The 22,377-nt window shown below is 42.6% G+C and overlaps 1 protein-coding gene across 1 annotated transcript in view; it reads left to right on the top strand.

Annotated features, from left to right (window-relative positions):
* The window catches only part of arap3 (ArfGAP with RhoGAP domain, ankyrin repeat and PH domain 3), a 44,292-nt gene extending 22,642 nt beyond the window's left edge, over positions 1–21,650 (top strand). The window contains exons 8-35 of the mRNA XM_041797259.1: positions 745–814; positions 2,201–2,321; positions 2,744–2,928; positions 3,417–3,523; positions 5,324–5,523; positions 7,589–7,674; positions 7,792–7,974; positions 9,656–9,797; positions 11,065–11,169; positions 11,340–11,499; positions 11,747–11,849; positions 11,962–12,160; positions 12,236–12,299; positions 13,784–13,947; positions 14,075–14,287; positions 15,136–15,241; positions 15,343–15,490; positions 15,574–15,642; positions 15,766–15,840; positions 16,452–16,569; positions 16,659–16,787; positions 17,219–17,355; positions 18,008–18,090; positions 18,220–18,255; positions 18,458–18,521; positions 19,015–19,152; positions 19,351–19,389; positions 21,156–21,650. Of these exons, the coding sequence (XP_041653193.1) occupies positions 745–814; positions 2,201–2,321; positions 2,744–2,928; positions 3,417–3,523; positions 5,324–5,523; positions 7,589–7,674; positions 7,792–7,974; positions 9,656–9,797; positions 11,065–11,169; positions 11,340–11,499; positions 11,747–11,849; positions 11,962–12,160; positions 12,236–12,299; positions 13,784–13,947; positions 14,075–14,287; positions 15,136–15,241; positions 15,343–15,490; positions 15,574–15,642; positions 15,766–15,840; positions 16,452–16,569; positions 16,659–16,787; positions 17,219–17,355; positions 18,008–18,090; positions 18,220–18,255; positions 18,458–18,521; positions 19,015–19,152; positions 19,351–19,389; positions 21,156–21,650 (3,739 nt within the window). The remainder of the gene's footprint in view (positions 1–744; positions 815–2,200; positions 2,322–2,743; positions 2,929–3,416; positions 3,524–5,323; positions 5,524–7,588; positions 7,675–7,791; positions 7,975–9,655; positions 9,798–11,064; positions 11,170–11,339; positions 11,500–11,746; positions 11,850–11,961; positions 12,161–12,235; positions 12,300–13,783; positions 13,948–14,074; positions 14,288–15,135; positions 15,242–15,342; positions 15,491–15,573; positions 15,643–15,765; positions 15,841–16,451; positions 16,570–16,658; positions 16,788–17,218; positions 17,356–18,007; positions 18,091–18,219; positions 18,256–18,457; positions 18,522–19,014; positions 19,153–19,350; positions 19,390–21,155) is intronic.
* Positions 21,651–22,377: the final 727 nt, after the last annotated feature.

The raw sequence follows: 22,377 nt of genomic DNA, 5'->3' as shown, positions 1-22,377 counted from the left end.
TTGATTTATACACCTCTGACTCCAGGGGTGAGTTTGATTTATACACCTCTGACTCCAGGGGTGAGTTTGATTCATACATCTCTTAGACCAGGTTTCAGACCTGCCTCTGCTCCGCCTCTGTGTGTGTTTCTATGGTGATCTAAGGTAACTTAGCCCTGTCAATATGGCCACCACAGTCGTTATGCTTCTTTTCTCCTCTTCAGATTTCTTTGATGACATCACTGAGTCTACGTCCATGTTAATACAGTCTCGCCTGGTTTGTCTGTGTGTTTGTGTGTTTGTGTATCTGTGTGTTTGTGTGTTTGTTTATCTGTGTGTTTTGTATCTATGTGTTTGTGTATTTGTGTGCTGTAGGAGTCAGAGATCAGTGGCGGCTCTTCTGCTGCGTCTCCTCCTCTCCTCTCCTCCCTGCGTCTCCTCCCTTCTGAGGAGCTGCCTCTGCCTCGTCACCTTCCTCTCCTCTTCCTCTTCATGCTCCTCCTCTTCTTCTCCTTCCTCTGCTCGGTGTGTCTTCTCTTTTTTCCTCCTTTTCCTTTTTCAAATAAGGATTTTTATTGGTTTACTGAGTTTAATCCTAACCATCATGGGTTAAAATCAATCACAGCACAGAGAAATATTCTCAGTGAACAACTAACCCCTGATTTATTTATATTATCAATAATCTCCAAGCTGTTTGTTTGTTTGTTTTAACCTGGTTTTATTCCATGAACTCTGTCTTTATCAGATTTATTTTCCATTTTTCAGGAACTATGTTTTTCAGAAGCGCTACGTGAAGTTTGACGGCAAAAACCTGATGTACTTCGGCAGTGAGAAGGTAAAAACGAAGAAAAACCTGCTGGTTCAGAGACTGTGTTCAATATCAGGACTTTAACTCGTGCTGCTATTATTTGCAGCAAGCATGTATGCAGAGGGCAAGGATGGAATGTTTTGAAGACTTAAGAGAAAGAGATTATCCTCTAAGGCAAGGATGGAATGTTTTAAAGACTTTAGAGAAAAAGATCATCCTCCAAGGCAAGGATGGAATGTTTTTAAATCTTTAGATGAAAAAATCATCCTCTAAGACAAGGATGGAATGTTTAATTGGTGTTTAGGATGCCATCGTACTCAAAGGCAAGGATGGAATTTCTAGTTGGTGTTAAGGATGCCATTGTCCTAAAAGGCAAGGGTGGAATGTCTAATTGGCATCAAGGAAGCCATCCTCAGGAGCAAGGTTGGAATGACTAATTGATTTTAAGGATGACATCATCCTCAAAGGTAAGGATTGAATGTTTAATTGACTTTATGGATGACATCATCCTCAGAGGCAAGGATGAAATTTTTATCTGCTTTTAAAGCTGACATCATCATCAGAGGCAAGGATGGAATGTTGGTAGGTCTTAAAGGATGACTTCAACATCAGAGGCAAGGATGGAATATTTTTTAGACTTTAAGGATGACATCATCCTCATAGGCAAGGATAGAATGTTAAAATGCCTTTAGAGGATGACATCAGAACAAAAGACAAGGATGGAATGTTTAAATGACTTTAAAGGATGACATCAGTGTGAAAGGCAAGGATGGAATGTTTAAATGGCTTTAAAGGATGACATCAGTATGAAAGGCAAGGATGGAATGTTTAAATACCTTTAGAGGATGACATCAGTGTGAAAGGCAAGGATGGAATGTTTAAATGGCTTTAAAGGATGACATAAGTATGAAAGGCAAGGATGGAATGTTTAAATGGCTTTAAAGGATGACATCAGTGCAAAAGGCAAGGATGGAATGTTGCTTAAGCTGGGCATGCTGGGGGCTTTGTTCCTCTGTATAGTAGGTCATGTTGAGGCGACTGTGGTTCAGTGGGTGGTGTTGGTTGTCTCAGAGTCAGAAGGTCGTGGGATTGAGCCCCAGCTCCTGCCGCCACATGTTCACATGTCCTTGGCAGACCATAACCCTAATTTGCTCCCACTGCATCATCAGTGGTGTGTACATGTGTATTTGAATGGGAAAAGCCAATTCTCCTCTGTCAGTGTATGAATGTGGAGCGAACGGTGTGAACCGGTTTTTGTGACCTGTGGTGTTAAAGCTTTTGAGTAAACAGATGACTGGAAAAGAATGACACAAGCTCATGTCTATTTATCATAATGATTAAGACAATAATTAGCAGACACATTAACGAACAAACAGGACAGATCTTTAAATCACTTCCTGTCATGTGTTTCAGGATATTTACCCCAAAGGAGTGATCCCATTGGCTGCCATCCAGATGGCCCGCCCCGCCAAAGACAACAAGTTTGAGATTGTGACGAGTCACAGGATCTTTGTGTTCAAGGCTGATAATGAAGGTAAGCCCTCATCCAGACCAGTTAGAGATGGGACATGAGAACAGGCCTTCCCTAGAGACGTGAGGTTCTGATCATTTCCTCTCAGAGAGTCTATGGACTGATCTGTCTGTAAACATTCAGGCCTAGTCTACTCAGAGAGGGGTATTTGTAAACCGAGGTTTTGCTCCTCAAATATATTTCTGTCATCAAAACCATCTGCATTCCATGAAACTCTGAGGAAACTGAGGAGTGAGGAGGACATTTTTTAAAAAGGAAAGATTGCTGGTATACAATATTCTGGTCTGATATTTACAGCTACTAATAGGGAAATAATCCTCTTTATGTGAACTATCCAACCCATCGATGCTGTATTTCCAGCTTTATGTGATGTATTAAGTTTTATTTATGGAGGTGCCGATAATGATTTGTTTTCGTCCTCTCAGTCCTGAAGCGGCGGTGGGTGGGTACGCTGCAGGAACATGTCAGAGATCAGCTGGTGTTCGGACGGCGGCGGTTCGGTCCGGGTTCTCACTGTCAGAAACATGGCCTCCTCGAGCTGAAAGGAACCAAGTCCAAAGTTTACGCTGCCATCATGACCGACCAGATCTGGCTCTATAAGAGCGAGCAGGTAGGAGCTTTAACCCTTTACAGACATGTTCAAGTGTGAATGACCACTGACGTCTAAAAATGAAAACTAAACTCAGTTGAAGTGACAGCGTTAGTTTCTCTAGAATCACCGCTGGCCTTCCCAGTCTCAGTCTGCAGCCTTTACCAACTCGTCCTTGCTAACAAACATGAATATCTTCAGAAGACACGTGTCTATTTTACTAAGCCCTTCAGGATTGTTTCCACTAGCCAAAGAGGTAAAGGAGAAATTAAATGTTATGTCCTAAGTTTCTGCATCTAGCTGCTTTATGCCTCTACAGATAGAGACCAAAAAAGCATGAACACAGTCTGCAGAAGCCACTTCACTCCCACCAATAGGAAAACAGTAGATCACATAAATCTGATTCAGGGTAGAAAGGAATAGTGTTAGATTCTTCCAACACAAATATCATTAATTCAAACATCATGAGCTAAATCCTCAGCTCCACCTCCCAATCCGTGTCTCTGCAGTGCTTCCGTAACGGGATCGGCATCACGGTGATCGAAGCTCGAGGATCGACCATCAGAGACGGGAAACACAAAAGCTTCGAGCTCATCACGCCATATAAGAACTTCAGGTAACCTCCATACAGGTTTCTTTACTATGATTGTCCTTAGTCAGACTAAATATCAGTGGTTTCTAGAGATGTGGATGTACTGGTGTGGTTCTGTCTGGTTCTTCCTCCACTGTCTCTGCTAACATCAGACTCTTCATGCTCAGCTCTGCAGATTAAACTAAAACCAAACCATCATCCGCTGTGACTCTGTTTGGTCCTAAAATCAGGTCACCACATCAGAATAAAGCTCCTTACAGGGACCTCCTACTGAGTCTCAGCTCGGCCTGATCTGATGGTCTAAAGTCAAACAGGAATTGATGTTCCTACAACCAGCTGAAATCTAAAGAAATCCGGTTTTTAATAGGATCCATCAGTGTGACGGGGTAACAGCAAAACGAAATCCACTAAAGCAGGGGTGTCCAAACTGTGGCCCAAGGGCCTAAAGCAGCCTGTGGTCCATATTTTATTGGCCCTCAGTGACAAATGGACCCAAGGTCTACATTAGAACATGAAACCTGTGCTTCATAGTACTCTGCTTCTTCTTTTTATCAGGAGTCCCGCTCAGCATCAGTGGGACCCCTGATAATCCCAGAAAATGGCCCCTGATAAACCCAAAGAATGGGCCCCCGATAAACCCAGAGAATGGGCCCCTGATGAACCCAGAGAATGGCCCCTGATAAACCCAGAGAATGGCCCCTGATAAACAAAGAGAATGGACCCCTGATAAACCCAGAAAATGGCCCCTGATAAACCCAAAGAATGGGCCCCTGATAAACCCAGAGAATGGGCCCCTGATGAACCCAGAGAATGGCCCCTGATAAACCCAGAGAATGGACCCTCATGAACCCAGAAATGGACCCTGAAAAACTCAAAGAATGGGCCCCTGATAAACCCAGTGAATGGCCCCTGATAACCCCGAGAATGGACCCTGATAACCCCGAGAATGGACCCTGATAAACCCAGGGAATGGACCCTGATAAACCTAGCGAATGGCCCCTGATAAACCCAGAGAATGGCCCCTGATAAACTCAAAGAATAGGCTCTGATGAACCCAGAGAATGGCCCCTGATAAACCCAGAGAATGGCCCCTAATAATCCCAGAGAATGGCCCCTAATAACCCAGAGAATGGGTCCCTTTTAACCCAGAGAATGGCCCCTGATGAACCCAGAGAATGGCCCCTGATAAACTCAAAGAATAGGCTCTGATGAACCCAGAGAATGGCCCCTGATAAACCCAGAGAATGGCCCCTAATAATCCCAGAGAATGGCCCCTAATAACCCAGAGAATGGGTCCCTTTAAACCCAGAGAATGGGCACTGATGAACCCATACAATGGCCCCTGATAAACCCAGAGAATGGCCCCTGATAAACCCAGAGAATGGCCCCTTATAATCCCAGAGAATGGCTCCTGAAAAACCCAGAGCATGGCCCCGATAAAACCCAGAAATGGGCCCCTGATAAACCCAGAGAATGGGTCCCTTTAAACCCAGAGAATGGCCCCTGATAAACCCAGAGAATGGGTCCCTTTAAACCCAGAGAATGGCCCCTGATAAAACCAAGAGAATGGCCCCTGATGGATTTTTTATCTATTTCTTCCCTTTTGTGTTACTCTTAACCCTTTCTTTGCCAGTTTTCACAGTTATTAATTTATTTTCTTTAAAGTTGTCTCAGTTTTCCTGGGACAAAGAATGACCTTATTGTTAGAAAGTTCAAAGGTCAACGTAAAATCAGCTTAAAAAAACATTTTGGTAATGTAGAATTATTTGTTAAAAGTCACCATGGTAGCTGTAATAAATCTGGACTTTTGCTCAACCCCCTCAGCTTCACGGCTGAATCAGAGCGGGAGAAGCGGGACTGGATGGAGGCTCTGCAGGAGTCCATCGCTGAGACTCTGTCGGACTATGAGGTGGCCGAGAAGATCTGGTCGAACCGCTCCAACAGGATGTGTGCCGACTGCAAGGCCCTGAACCCCGACTGGGCGTCCATCAACCTGTGCGTGGTCATCTGTAAGAACTGTGCAGGTACGTGTCATCGCCCACCTGAGGTCGCTGGTCTTTTTTTTTAATCAGTTAACACACTTAAGTGAGAAAATAAGGCGTACTGTACCTTTAACATCAGGTATTTTTGCTGCTTTTGTCTGCAAGGATGGAATCTTTGATAAGTTCTGATGACATCTTCTTCACAGGCTGAGGATGGAACGTTGGTGAAGCTTGGGTTGTTGGGATCTCTTCCCCTCCATTTTTGCCAAATAGTAGCCCATAGTTGCCAACAAAGCACATCTCCTAAATACTACATCTTAACTGCTTTTAGCTCAATGTAGCTGTTTCTGTGAGACTCTAGGATTGTGGGTAGTGTAGTTCTTTTCCCTGAGATTATTTATAAACCATATTATTCGAAGGAGGTTGCTATCAGATAATTCTGTGTCTTCCCCATGCTCATATACCACGGTTTCACACACAGGTAGCTCGTGGTCAGTCTACCTGGGGTGGTTATGACATCACGGCGAATAATAAAATCCACTGTGTTGAAATTAACATGACTTTTACTGCAGGAAGTTTGCTTTATAAACCAAATAAACAAACAAATGCTGAAACCTGCAGAGGCAGAGGAGATCTATAACACAGCTGATCACAGCATGAACACACCTGCACAGGTAAGCTGTGTCGCTGTGAAAACACCTGCAGGGACACGAACCACTGCACCACTCTCACCCTGCTGGTTCGACCACATTTTGAGGTGTGTGTGAGTGTGATGTCATCCTCAAGGTGTTTTTGTCACCTTGAGCCATCGTCACCATGGATGTTTTTGCTTTCCCTGAAACTGATGGAGGTTAACCAATCAGGCTGCATGTCCTGACACATAACTCTTTTACATTTGGCCGTTTTCAGGGATGTTTCCTCATCACAGTTTGAGTTATGGCTCTCAAAAACAGATTTCACAACACCAGAAGCATAAACATTAGTATGGTGCTATTAAAGATCAAACCATTCTCAAACCTGTTTGATACCACAGCAACAAAAACACGAGCCCTACACTTCCAGTACTGGGTAGTTTAGAGTTTTTAATGATCAGGAATTGAAGCAAAACTCCTTTATGCTGTCTAAATTGCACAAAAACATGATCAACAACACGGCTCCTGCTGGCCTAACCCAGAGCTTCTGCATTAAACGAGACGTTATAGGGAATGCTAAGTTTTACGCTCTGCAGTACTGAGGATTAGATGACTTGCTGGCATCTGATTGGTTGTTTGCAGATGACAACACAGCTGAGAACTCAGATGGGGGCAAGAAGCAGTTTGTGCATAGAGAACGGCTATCAAAACCCAAAAGATCATCCGGCTCTGATCAGAAGTAAGGGCTGGTCTGTGGTTCTCCTGGCTGGCTCGCCAAAAGAGATGGCAGCTGACAGGGGTTTTTTGCCCCCACATAGAAAAGGTTCATTTATGACCAGCACGGCGTTACTCAGACTTACTAATTTGCATACCAGAAATCTTTCCCCCATGTTGGCTGTCTTGTGTTGGTAACTTTTGGAGAAGAGGGTGGAACTGGAAACGAGTCTCATTCCTTGTTTCCAGTTCCACCCTCTTCTCCAAAAGTTACCAACTATGGTCTTCTATTTGGACAGAATGTAAGGGCCCAGCATCCCCAGCTTCACCAGCATTCCATCCTCTGCCTTTGATGATATCATCCTTTGAAGTCTTTAACAGACTCTAGAAAGATGACGTCATCAAAGCTCATTAAACATTCATCCCAGTCTAACCAGTACTCTCCTCGTGTATTGTCTTAACAGTGCTTCCATTGAAGCATTTTAATGACTAAACAAGGGAGAAAAGCTGTTAAAGAGTCTCGGGTAGCCTCTGAGCTCAGTCCTGGACTCCTCTAGACTCTGGTCTCAATCCTAAACTCCACTACACTCTGGTCTCAGTCCTAGACTCCACTAAGAGGTCCAGTTTGGTTGAGTTTGGTACAGCTAAAGATCTAGAGTTCTCCTGATTTAGTTTATAATACATGAGCAATGTTTGAGCTGTGCCATGTTACTAATGTATTTGTGCAGAACTGAACTTTGCATGTGTATTCATGTGTTCAGGGCAGCACCGGGGTCTGGGGACAATGGTCTCCAAGGTTCAGAGTCTGAAGCTGGACACCAGCGTGTGGAGCAACGAGATCGTCCAGGTGAGAGCTGACTGAAGCATGAAACAGAAAATGTGAAGATGAGAGAGCATGATATGAGACAAACTTTAGAATGTCAAAGATGCATTTCAGCTTCAGTTGTTTGTTTGTTTGTGTCAGCTGTTCATCATGCTGGGGAACGACCGGGCCAACGACTTCTGGGCGGCGAGTCTGTCAGCAACAGAGGAGCTGGACTGTGACGCCAACCCCGAGCAGAGACGAGAATTCATCACCCAGAAATACCGAGAGGGACGATTCAGACTGCAACACCCGACCATCAGCAGCCAGGAGGAGCTGCTCAAGGTCAGAGGAGATCACAACATTATTCTCTACATTTATGATACTAAAAGAAACAAGAGGACATCACAACATTATTCTCTACATTTATGATACTAAAAGAAACAAGAGGACATCACAACATTATTCTCTACATTTATGATACTAAAAGAAACAAGAGGACATCACAACATTATTCTCTACATTTATGATACTAAAAGAAACAAGAGGACATCACAACATTATTCTCTACATTTATGATACTAAAAGAAACAAGAGGACATCACAACATAATTCTCTACATTTATAATACTAAGACAAATAAGGTCAGAGGACAACACAACATTATTCTCTACATTTATGATACTAAAAGAAACAAGAGGACATCACAACATTATTCTCTACATTAAAGATACCAAAAGAAACAAGAGGACATCACAACATTACTCTCTACATTTATGATACTAAAAGAAACAAGAGGACATCACAACATTATTCTCTACATTTATGATACTAAAAGAAACAAGAGGACAACACAACATTATTCTCTACATTTATGATACTAAAAGAAAGAAGAGGACATCACAACATTTTTCTCTACATTTTTGATACTAAAAGAAACAAGAGGACATCACAATATTATTCTCTACATTTATGATACTAAAAGAAAGAAGAGGACATCACAACATTATTCTCTACATTTATGATACTAAGACAAATAAGGTCAGAGGACAACACAACATTATTCTCTATATTTATGATACTAAAAGAAACAAGAGGACATCACAATAGTATTCTCTACATTTATGATACTAAAAGAAAGAAGAGGACATCACAACATTATTCTCTACATTTATGATACTAAAAGAAACAAGAGGACATCACAACATTATTCTCTACATTAAAGATACCAAAAGAAACAACAGGACATCACAACATTATTCTCTACATTTATAATAATACAACAAACAAATAAGGTCAGAGGACATTACAACATTATTCTCTACATTTATAATACTAAGCCAAAAAAAGGTCAGAACACATCACAACACTTTTCTCTACATTTAAAATACTCAAACAAACAAATAAGATCAGAGGACAAAACAACATTATTCTCTACATTTCTAATACTTAGACAACCAATAAGGTCAGAGGACTTTAAAACATTATTTCCTACATTTATAATAAACAAACAAATAAGATCAGAGGACATCACAACATTATTCTCTTTATTAATAATACTGAGACATACAAATAAGATCAGAGGGTATCACAACATAATTCTCTTCATTTATAATACTAAGACAAACTAATAAGGTCAGAGAACATCACAACATTATTCTCTACATTAATAATACTGAGGCGTACAAATAAGGTCAGAGGACATTACAACATTATTCTCTTCATTTAAAATACTAAGACAAATGAATAAGGTCAGAGAACATTACATTATTCTCTTCATTAATAATACTAAGATGTACAAATAAAGTCAGAGGTGATTACAACATTATTCTTAACATTTATAATAAACAAACAAAATAGATGTTTTTACCTGATGTAGATTCAGTGTCTCTCTCTTTCTCTTTCTCTCCCTCTCTCCTCTCTCGCCTCTCTCTCTCCTCTTTCTCTCTCTCTCCCTCTCTCTCTCCTCTTTCTCTCTCTCTCCCTCTCTCTCTCCTCTTTCTCTCTCTCTCTCTCTCTCTCTCAGGTCTTGTGCTCAGCAGTTTCTGAGCAGACCCTCCTGAAAACAGTCACTCAGATCTTCTCGGAGGCGGAGTCAGCTCGGCTCACCAGCAACTCAGACGACTGCCATCGACATCAGCAGCAGCTGGATCACTGCACACCATCAGGTATGCAAGATGTACTGTTACCTAGAGCGAATCACTGCAATCTCATGTGATCTGTTGTGATTGACTGTGGTCAACTGTGATCTACTTTGGTAACCTGTGGTCTGCTGTGGTCTACTATGAACTACTGTGATCTACTTTGGTAACCTGTGGTCTGCTGTGGTCTACTATGAACTACTGTGATCTACGGTGATCTACTGTGGTCTACTATGACCTATTTTGGTCTTCTGTGACCTACTGTTATCAACTGTGATCTACTTTGTTCTACTGGGGTCAACTATGATTAACTGTGATCCACTGTGCTCTACTATATACCACTCTGATCCATAGTGATCTACTGGGATCCACTACAGTCAACTGCAGTCCACTGTGATCTACTGTGATCCACAGTGAACTGTTGGGATCTAATATGATCAATAGTTATCTACTGGGTTCTACAGTGATCCACAGAGATAAACTGTGATCCACACTGATCTAATGTGGTCTACTTTGATACGTGGCGATCTACTGTGATCTACGGTGATCTGCTTGTTCCACTGTGGTCTGCTGTGATCTAATGTGATCTTCTGTCAAACATAACAGATTTAACAGCAGTTACTCCTTATGCAATAGCCTCATGTGATAGTCCATGATAAACTTATTGATGTCAACAACACAAGGTTTGATTTAAGCCCCTCAGTTATTTTTTTCAGTATCACTAAAATCACAACATGTTGGTATTTATATTGAGATATGCTGAGTTGTGGTTAATTTGTAGAAAACAGACTTATCAATGTTAAATTAGGTATCTAACCCCCCTCTGTGTTACTGTAATGACTCCTGGATCCATAAGCAGCTCTTCGTCTTCAAACAGGATTTCTGTTGAGTAGTGGAGGCATCATAGCAGTCTGATCCAGCTATTAAAGTTTAAATCTGTAAGTTAGATAGACTTTCACTCAACATGGACATGAAACATCTGCTTTAATTTACTCTGATGATTTTAAATAACAGATCTGAGATCAGTTGTAGGGACTTTGAGAGGCTGTGTTTGTTCTATGAAAACAGAAACAGCAGTGTTGGAGCTCAAGGTCAGCTCTGTTATCAGTGCAGGGAGGTTTCTTTGTGTTTCTTCAGTCAGAGACAGACTCACTTGAGAACAAGGACTGAACGAGTCCACATGGTGTAAGGAGGCAAACAGCAGCTCTGATCCTGTCTGTGCTTTTATTTATGACCTTTGTTTTGAAGTGTTTGACTCCTAACACGTGTTTGATGTGATCCCCTGTCCCGTCAGATCCCGGCGTGTACGATGAGATCATGCAGCCCGTGCTTCACTCTGGTTTTCTCTACAAGTCCGGCTCAGTCCACCGGGGAACACTGTCCAGGAAAACCAGAGAAGGTGAGTAGGGAACCAGAAACAAAGATGCTTTATAAGACAGAAATGTTCAGGGGAAAACTCTCTCCATGAGACTGCTCCAGGTCTTTAAAGCTAGAAGGCTTCCAGATGGTTCTTAAAAAATCTAACCTTTAAATCAAACATGTCTGATTGTGTCTCATTCTCTCGATCAGACTTCCAGAAGTTCTGGTGCTCTGTGGATCATTCTCTGCTCCTGTATGAGTCCGACCGATCAGCCGATCCGTGCTTGACGATCAGTGTTAAAGACATCGTCTGTTTGGGTGTCAGTCGGCCTGACTCCTCCCACAGCAGCAACAACGGCTTCATCGACAGGTAAGCTCGTCATCATTTACAGCATGGATGAAGATTGAAACTGTGCTTACTTAGCAGAGTGAGGTTAGATCAGGCTTCCTTTTACCCGGGGGTCATAGATCCACAGCACAGATAAACACTTCTCTGTAGTGAAGACAGGACGTCCAAGAGTCCCACAGCTCTGTAGACAGTAAGGGGCCTATTCTCTGGGTTATTCAGGGGCCTGGACAAATGCTTAAGAATTTCATCGAGGTGCTTTCATTCCCAGGTTTCGTTACACCTTTGAGCTGTACCTGAGCTCAGAGAAAGTTCATCAGTTTGGTCTGGAGACGGCCGACGCTCTGCACAGCTGGACCAGATCCATCGGGAAGGTCAGACGGTCTTTGACTGCTTTAAAAACAGCACTACTAGAATGATCACAGCCCAAACATTCAGAGTACTAACTCTATATTTCTCCACTAACCTGTCATCGTCCTGGGCCAGGCCGCCACCCCCCTGAGCTGTCACTGCCTGCTGACTCGGGAGTTTGAGCGTGTGGGTCTGCTGCGGTACAAAGCCATGTTGGACCCTCAGCAGTGGAAGGAGGCATTCTTCGTCCTGCAGAAGTCCAACCTCTTCATCTGTCCACGAAACGACGGCGCGGCCGAGGACATCATCAACCTGAACCGCCTGCAGGAGCTCAGTGAGTCCTGGACCGCAGACCTGGATCATGGATTTATAATTATTTATTTATTTAACCGCTCTGTTTGTGTTTCAGGCATCACCTCAGAGACCGAGAACCACGAGAAGAAGGACATCCTGGTTCTAGTGGAGAGAGGAAGGTGAGCTTTGACCTGTTTTACACTGCGTTCCACATTATTATGCAAATGATATTTTTCTCTTATTTTCCTAAATATGAATGCAAATGACAGAATATTTTTCAAGTCAACAGCCGTTAGAGTATAATTCAAATGTTTTTGAACAAACTTCATAATCATAATCATTATTTTTTTTTTAAATAAAAACCTCTCTCAGGCTTGCAGTTGTGTATAAACCTACTATTCAGCCCCCCCTAACCAATGCTCACAAGCAGGAACGGTTGCAGTGGGCCCAGAAATACATGAAGACTCATTTTCATACAGTCTTGTTGATTGATGAGTGCTGTCCAACCCTGGATGGTTCAGATGGAGGAGTAGTGGATGGTTAATGGATGACCACCATGTCCCAACAAGGCTGTAATGTCAGCAAGGAGGGGGCGGCATCATGTTCAGGGCCAGAATCATGAAGGGAGAGCTGATAGGCCCCTTTAGGGTCCCTGAAGGTGTGAAAATGATCTCAGCAAAGTATATAGAGTTTCTGACTGACCACTTTCTTCCATGGTACAAAAAGAACTGCGCCTTCTGCAGCAACATGATCTTCATGCATGATAATGCACCATCTCATGCTGCAAAGAATCCCTCTGTGTCATTGGCTGCTATAGGCATAAAAAGAGGGAAACTCATGGTGTGGCCCCCATCCTCCCCTGACTTCAACCCTATTGTGAACCTTTGCAGCATCCTCAAGCTAAAGATCTATGAGGGTGGGAGGCAGTTCACATCAAAACAGCAGCTCTGGGAGGATATTCTGACATCTTGCAAAGAAATTTAAGCAGAAACTCTGCAAAAACTCACAAGTTCAATGGATGCAAGAATTGTGAAGGTGATAATAAAGAAGGGGTCCTATGTAACCATATAAGTTTGCCTGTTGAGATGTTTTTGATTGAAATAGCTTTGATTCCAGTAAATATAACCTCCTAATACTGCAGAATTAAAAAATTACAATTTTCAGTTCTTTACAACCTATAAAATATTTTAAAACTCTGTTGTGCTTAATAATGTGGAACAGTGCATTTTTTAGGTTTTTATTAAAAAAAAAAAGATTGTTATCATTATGAAGTTTGTTCAAAAACATTTGAATCATGCTCTAACTGCTGATGACTTGAAAAATATTCATTTGCATTAATATTTAGGAAATAAGGGGAAAAATGTCATTTGCATAATAATGTGGAACGTGGTGTAAACCCAGTCTGCAGCATTCAGTGTACAACTTTCACTATGAGCTGACGGGCTTTTTATGTTTTGTTTTCATATCTTTAAAGCTTTTGTTGATTTTTGATTTAAGATTATGATTCCCTTAGTTATAAACTACACTGGCAAATTCGCGTCAGTGATCGCAGCGTGTTTGGAACGCTGCACAGACGGAATATGTGGAACTTGAGGGTGAAACTTTCTTCTCTTTGGATTTTTACTGTCCGGCCTCTTCACTCTGACTCCTCCCCCTTCTTCAGGACGCTCCACCTGCAGGGTGTTGGCCGCACAGACTTCTCTCTGTGGTACTCGGACATCCAGAGGGCTGCGGGCGGAAAGGGAAACACTCTGAGGGAGCAGCAGCTGAGCAGGAACGACATCCCCATCATCGTGGACAGCTGCATCGCCTTCATCACTCAGTACGGTGAGGAGTCAGATTTATTATAATTAGTAAATATTTATATTTGTGGAAGATTTTATTTGGGGGGGGGGGCAGCTGATTCAACATCACCCTGGATCAGATTGAGTGATGTTCTGAGCATGCTCCATAGGTCTGGGCCATGAGGGGATCTACAGGAAGAACGGAGCCAAGTCCAGGATCAAACTTCTGATGGAAGAGTTCAGGAAAGATGCCCGGAATGTCAAACTACGGATCGGAGACCACTTCATCGAGGACGTGACCGACGTCTTGAAGAGGTTCTTCAGAGAGGTCGATGACCCCATCTTCATGGCTGAGCTCCACCCACTGTGGCAGGATGCCGCCAGTAGGTCCACTTTAACAGATACCACAGTCCTGGTCAGGGTGGGGTTGAAACTAAAGTTGTGGTAAATCAGTTAATGGGTTTAATCTCAGGTTGGGTTAATCTGAGATGAGTTTCAATCTCAGGTGTGGTTTATCTGGGATTGGTTGTAATCTCACGTGTCATTAATCAGAGATTGGGTTTAATCTCAGGTCGGGTTAATCTGGGGTTGGGTTTGATCTCAGGTTTGGTATATTGGGTTTAATCTCAGGTGAGGTTAATCTGAGATTAGTTTAAATCTCAGGTGTGGTTTATCTGGGATTGGTTTCATCTCAGATGTGGTTAATCTGAGATAAATTTAAAATTAAGGTGTGGTTAATCTTAGATTAGGTAAAATCTCTGGTGTGGTTTTTTGGGGTTAGGGTTTAATCTCTGGTGTGGCTAATCTGGGTTGGGTTTACTATCAGTTGTTGTTAATCTGGGATTTGGTTTTATTTGAGGTGTGGTTCATTTGGGATTGGGTTTAATCTCAGATGAGGTTTATGTGATTTGGGTTTATTCTCAGGTGTGGTTAATCTGGGATTGGGATTTATCTCAGCTGTTGTTAATTTGGGATTAGGTTTAATCTTGGCTATTGTTAATTTGGGGTTGGCTTTACCATCAGGTGTGACATTGGGTAGCATTGTGTTTATCTCAAGTCTGATAAATCTGGGATTGGGTGGGTTTAATCCCTGGTGTAGTTAATGCTGGGAGCAGGTTTAATCTCAGGTGTGGTTAATCTGGGGTTAGCTCTATTCCTTGGTGTGGTTAATGTGATTTTGGGTCTAATCTCTGGCATGTTTCTGATCTTTAACCCTCTCCTTGTCTTTTAGAAATCCCTCAGAGGAGTCAGAGGCTGGACCGATACAAAGAGATAATCCGGACTCTTCCCAGAGTCAACAGAACCACTCTGGCTGCTCTGGTTAGTCACCTGTACAGGTAAGTACACAGACACACCTGGTCACTCTCTAAAATCGACTCCTGCCTACCTGGAACCCTTCTTTCATGATGTTTATGTTGTTTTCCTCCGTCTGTGTCAGAGTCCAGAAGTGTGCTGATCTGAACCAGATGTGCACCAAGAACCTGTCGCTGCTGTTCGCTCCCAGTCTCTTTCAGACGGACGGGAAAGGAGAGCATGAGGTGAAGATCATGGAGGATCTGATTGATAACTACCTGTACGTCTTTGATGTGAGTATCACTCTGAGGACAGGCACGTTGGTTAATTTATCCTAATCTTAATCAACCTTGATAAACCTGTGGTCGTGTTTCAGATCGACGAGGAGCATCAGACCCAGATAGAGCTGGAGATCAGCCTAATCACCACCTGGAAGGACACACAGGTACTGAGGCCACCTGATAGTTCCTGTCTAAATAAACATGGATTCAGCTGGAGAAAGTCCATATGATGTTTTAATTATTAGAATTTTTACTACGGACTGATAAAGCTGTGTCTCTGTTTGTAGCTGTCTCAGGCTGGAGATCTGATCATCGAGGTTTACCTGGAGATGAAAATACCTGACTGCTGCATCACTCTGAAGGTACGCCCGATGACTTAAGAGTTACTAAAGCCAGAGTTTGATTTGAAGAGTAACTTAAGCCAGAGTTTGATTTAAAGAGTAGATAAAGCCAGGGTTTAATTTAAAGAGTAACTAAAGCCAGAGTTTGATTTGAAGGGTAGCTAAAGCCAGAGTTTGATTTGAAGAGTAACTAAAGCCAGAGTTTGATTTGTAGAGTAACTAAAGCCAGAGTTTGATTTGAAGAGTAACTAAAGCCAGAGTTTGATTTGTAGAGTAACTAAAGCCAGAGTTTGATTCAAAGATGATGTCATGATGGCTGGAGCGAGGCGGGATAAGACCCGCCCACATCCTACTGTCCCTAATCAGCCACAACCTTCTCTGCTTATTCTTAGATATGAGTTTTAGCCATCATGCCAGAGAAAATTGTAATGTATTGTATGTTTAACATACCAACAGATGTATGAACTATTTAATCCATGTTCTTCCATGATTATGGTTTTGTTTTATGCCATTCTAGTGTTCTCTACCTCAGAGACAGTAGTTCATGTATTATCCATTTAATAGTGGGAAAAACACAGATGCATGCTGGGAGAAGCAGGAGGACAGTTCTGATCTTTGTCTCACCTGTACAGGTGTCTCCCACCATGTGTGCCGAGGAGCTGACCAATCAGGTTCTGTTCATGAGGAATGTCCCACCCACAGACAGAGACGTGTGGATGACATTTGAGGCCATTGAAGAGGGGCAGCTGGGTGAGACAGACACAGCTGGGATGATGGTGGGGATAGTCTTTGGTCTGACCACGGCTGTGACCTCTATGTCTCTGTTGTTGTTGATTCAGAGCGTCCGTTACACCCCAAAGAGAAGGTTCTGGAGCAGGCACTGCAGTGGTGCAAGATGGCCGACCCAAGCTCCGCCTACCTGGTAGTGAAGAGGGTTCCAAGAGGAGAGGGCATCAACATCCTCACCTGTAGGTCACACGCTAAAAAAACACGCACAGCCTCATTCACAGAGAAAGGCTGTAATCTGAAATAAAAATAACAGAAATAAAAGTGGATGGATGTTGGATTGATGTTGGAAGAATGAATGTTGGAAGGGTGTATGGATGGATGGATGGATGGATGAGTGGCTAGATGGATGTTTAATGTTTGGCTGGATGTTGGATGTTTGATGGTTGGATTGATGTTGGATGGATGTTTGTCTGATGAATGGATTTTTAATGGATGGAGTAATGGATGCGGGATGGATGGATGTTTGATGAATGTATGTTGGATGGATGGATAGATAGATGGATGTTTTATGTTTGGATGGATGTTGAATAGATGGATTTTAGATGGTTGGATGCTGGACTGATGTCTGATGGATGTTGGATGTCTCTTAATGACTTGTGTAATTTTTCAGCCTATAAGTGTGAGATCATGAAGGTTGGTCTGCTGAAATGTCGTGAGGAGCCTCCAAAGCTTCTTCAGGGGAACAGATTTCAGGAGAGAACGTTCCAGATCAAAGACCATAAACTGCTGCTGCTCAAAGACAAGAAGGTAACCAAATCCACCATAACACCATCTCATAAAAACTCTAAAACCTAGAGGTTAGTGGTGCGTTCCAGTTACCTTGGAAGTCGGAAGTCGGAGCTGGGAATGATGTCACACCCAAGTTGATGGCGTTCCAGTAAACAAGTCAGAAAATCTGTTGTTGTTGCTATTGTTGTAATGTTTAGCCATTGTTAGCTGTTGTTAGCTATACCAGTTGAAAACAACGCATAACACGATATTTTACACATACAAACACCATAGTACCATGTCCACAGATAGACGTTGGACAGTTCTACATTTACCACTTAGTTAATTTCACAAAAACAAAACAGAAGTGCTAATAAATAATACACAACGAGAGCTTTCACTACTGTTGATGCACGACGCTGCCATCTTGGATTATGACGTTGTGATCAAGTCGGGGTTGGTGAGGGTCGTCCGACTTTCTGAGTCGGAAACCCGACTTCAGGGGGCGCTCCAGATGAAATTTCCGACTGGGAACTTGGAAATTCCGACTTCCCAGTACAACTGGAACGCAGCATTACTCAATGTTTAGACTGCTGCTGTTTAAGGACAAGAAGGTAACCAAATCCACCATAACACTAGTAAACATGCTGGTCCTGGTCCCAGTGTCTAACTGGTCTGTGTCTTTATCCAGAGCATTAAACCAGAGAAAGAGTGGGCTCTGAAGTCCATGAAGATTTACATCGGCATCCGTAGGAAGCTCAAAGCTCCCACCAGGTAACATCAACACCTGTGCACACCTGTGCTTACTCTGTGTGCTTCTACAGCTCTGATGGTAGATTCTAGATGATGTGAGTCAATGCTGAGTCAACAGTCCATGTGTGCTATACCTGTCTCCTCCTGCAGGTGGGGCTTCACTGTGATGTCAGACAAACATCAGCTGTGAGTCTGTTTTCTTTATTTATGTTTACAGCAGCAAGGTCCAGCCTGTTCACTGAGGGCCACATACCCAGAAATATCACACTGATGGGGCCCCTCTGAGGAGGCCCCATCAGTGTATTATTATTATTATTAGAATTATTATTATTATTATTATTATTATTATTATTATTATTGTCTAACAGTTATGTCTCCTGGTCTCCAGCTTTCTGTGCTGCAGCTGTGAGACAGACCTGTGGGACTGGATCACCAGCTTCCTTAAAGCCCAGGTGAGCTCACCTGTCGGCCTTTAGGCCTCAGATGGAACATCTATTTAAATGGAGAGAAGACTAAAAAAGCATATTAAAGAAGCCCATCATGACTGAAGCCCTTAGACGTGCATGAACTCACTGTTATTGTAAAACTATAAATTCATATATGATCCTGTCAAAATCTGTTTTATGATCCTGATGGAGAATTAAATTGAGTTCTCAAGGAAACAACCAAAATGTACTTGTTACCATGGCAAAAAATTCGTTTTGTCAGCTCTGGGCTTCCATAGTTTTTTTCTGATCTACTTGAAACAGTTCTGCAGCACAAAGTCTGGTCCCAACCCACCAGAACTAGACCCTTTTAGACCTGACCCCACCAGCTGATACTGATGCTAATCTGGTTCATCAGTGCCCATTATTGAAAACAGCAGTTAAACTCCAGTTCCCAGAATCCTCTAGTCTCAGCAGGACGCCTGCTCATAGTCTCTCTTCTTCTGTGGTTGTTTTGCAGAATGACGACCCGGCTCCTCCGGTGCTGAGGCGCCACTCCTCCGCCGATATCTCCAAGCAGAAATTTGGAACGATGCCGCTCGTACCAATCAGAGGAGACGAGAGCAATAGCAGCCTGCTGTCAGCCAATCAGACGCTGGTATGGTTCACTGTAGGATATTATCTGGCGTTTGGCTCCACCCTATGAGATTTTTATTTAATTCATCCAAGAAAAGCAGTCTGATTCATCTGATGTTCTAATAATCTCTCTAAAACTCACAAAAACTGCTGTTCAATAACAACTTTTATATAAATAATACTGTAAATATTTAAATAATAAATCTTTTCATGTCTGCAGAGGAAGTTACACGACAGGAGGACTCTCTCCATGTACTTTGTGAGTATGATGGACTTTTACCTTCATTTTATTTCACTGTTTGGTTGGAGGGAGGCAGGAAGAGGGACAAGAGAAACAACAGTACAACAAATGGACGACGGATTTATGAACTCAAGAAACAAGCTGTTCCTCAGCTTCTGAGTGAAAAAGGAAAAAACAACAGGGAAAAACTCTGTTAATTCAGGCAGGCCACTTTAAACTGGGAAATTGAAACTAAACAAAAAAAAAAAAAACACTTTAAAGGGGCTCTGTGCAAGATTTAGAAAAATATCAGTGTAGCAACACCGCTGGCCATTAGGCGAACTTCAACAACATTGCGTTGCTCGTCCACGACGGCGCACTCCATGAATGAGCCTCCAGTTTATCTGCTGATACATCCACAGACCAAGGTGATTTACCAGCATCAAGTATACAGAGGAGGTGAGTGAAGTAACGCTTAAAAGTTCCACAAACTAAAAACGAAAATGAATAAAGTATATTTGAACCGCGCAGACATGGCACAAAATTAGATATTGGTTCATATGAGGCGCTTAAAAAAGGACGATATTTTCGCAAGCATTTCTATGAATGAACAGCTTCGCTACTTAGTGCAGCATTGACCAATTTCATTGTCTTTTTACGTGTGTAGTGTGAAAAGTGTAATGGGATGCGTTTTAGAGCAGAAGCAACAGGGCTAACATTGCTTAGCTCTGATAATGGTGCCTCGATAGCTGACATTATGTGTTGAAGATATTTTACGAACTAAGTATCAAAAAATAAACTCAGTACGTTGAGTCCAGTGCCAGGAAGCAAGAAAAAGATGCAGTATTATCTGGAAAACACTAAATGAGCAACATGACATTCTCGTTGTTTGGATAGCATCTTCATTAGCAAGCTAACGTGATGTAGCATATGGTTTATACAACATAAAACACTACATTGTATTTCGTGGTCTGTAGTGATGCCTTACCTTTTCAACAGAAAGATCTCTGGATCGATATTTATCCTGAGCGAAGCTCCCTCCATTTCTCAAACGCTCCACCGATATTTATCCTTGATTTCCCCCTGCGTCGGTCTCACTCTCTTTTAGCTTCACGAGCTTCAGCAGATAAAACTGTCTTAGTTTTTTATGTTTTCACGGCTTTTGTGTGGGTGTTTGGGCTGAGCTAGCCGGTCGTTTACTCACGGAAGCAGCCTTCTCCATTCAACACGCCATTTTCAGGTATAAATAGAGCAAAGGGGTGCGTGCATTACGTAGTCATTTTTCATTTCTTTTTGAAAAAAAAAAAGGAAATTAAAAGCAAACAACTGTTTGTTTTTTCCATTTTTTGATTGTGAATTTGATATGAACTGCCTGGTCAGTGTAATGTCCCACAGATTTTAAATTTTAAATCAAAGTCAAGAAGCATTTTTCTTAAATTTCTGTTTATGGTATGAAAATAAAACATGGAAAATAAGATCCATTACGTTTTACTTTTAAACTGAGAATGAAGAAAAAGAAAATCAAAAATAAAAGTCTGTTCTTTGTTTTCCGGTTTTCATTTTTCTTTTTTTTTTTTGTTTTCCAAAATAAAAAACAGTTTATCTTTCATTAATTGTTTCTATTTTTAGATCAAAAAAGGCAAATTACAGAACAGAAAATGTAGGCTATAACATTCTTTATTTCATGCCTGCCCCAGGTCACACTAATGGGGACAGAAAACAATGTTATGGTCCTAGCGTTCCTTTCTCTAACCCTACTTTAACTCCCCTGGAGAAAAACCTGTCCCTCTGATTTTTGTCTCCAGCCCATGAAGGTGCAGCAGGACTCACTAGAGGAGCGCCCTGAGTCCCCAGACCTCCCCGAGTCCCTGGACCTCCCCGAGCCGCTCTACGAGGAGGTCGGCGACTTCGGCCTGCAGGTGCTGAAGTCTCTGGAGACCAGCTTCCTGTCCAGCAGCACGGCCGAGACGCAGGAAGTCGTGGATCAACCGCCGCTCAGACTGGTTCCTGTGGAAACTGGAAACGGAGATCACATCATAGTCCCCGATGTGGTTCGGTCAGAGGCAGGCGTCGTGGATCCTGAGGAGCAGAGGGGAGGAGGAGGGGGAGGTGATGGTGGAGCAGACCGACAGCTGCTCGCGGCAAGGAGGAGGACTGTGGTCTGCACGCCGTCACAGGAGCTGCTGCTGCAGGAGCTGTCGTCTGCTTTTAACAAGAGGACGGAGGGGGAGGAGGGGGAGACAGGGGGGGAGCAGAACCAGGAGGGGCAGGAGGAGGAGGAGAGGCCATATGATGTCTGAGAGGACAGGAATGATTAACTCTGAAGAAGAAGAAATGTGAATCATCCTCCAGTGACTGAGGGGTTCCTCACCATGTCAGTCTGAGACTGTGGAGATACATCAGCTCATGAACTCCTCATAACTGTCAGAATCCACTGAGAGTTTCTCATGGACACTTTCTGCTGTGTGGCTACCAGATCAGTGTCTTATGTTGTTTGTTTGGTGCCCTCTGGTGGTGAAACGTCATACTAGACCAACACGGCTGAGACCAGGGTCTCCTTCAGACTAGATTTATCCTGTTTCTGAGTCGATGAGCTGATCTGATGGAGAACCAGAACTCTGACAGACACGCCCTCCAGCACCGGCTTTTCTTTTAAACAAACAGCTGATTGGTTAGAGGTGATGGATTCTGATGAGTCAGCTGATGATAAAACATGATGTTATGTCTGAATATGTAACAGCGAACCATTATGAACTTTAATATAAACCAATCTATCTTTATTTAACACCTGTGGGAAAATATATGGAGTCAGGATTGCCACAAAACTCAAGAGAACATTTTACTTTTCTTTGATTTTAGACTGATTTTTCTCCAAACCTGCCTCTGTGCTCTAACAGACGCATTAGCTTTGATCTAACTAAGATAGTCCCAACATTCTGTCACATACACACACATTATCTCAGCCAAACCCTAAAACTCCACCTCAGCTCCTCCTACAGACTTCAATTAGGCTTTAAAAAGTAAAAT

The sequence above is a fragment of the Cheilinus undulatus genome, linkage group 10 (genome assembly GCF_018320785.1).
Source record: "Cheilinus undulatus linkage group 10, ASM1832078v1, whole genome shotgun sequence".
In the NCBI taxonomy this organism is placed as follows: Eukaryota; Metazoa; Chordata; class Actinopteri; order Labriformes; family Labridae; genus Cheilinus; species Cheilinus undulatus.
This window is presented reverse-complemented; position numbering and strand designations above follow the sequence as displayed.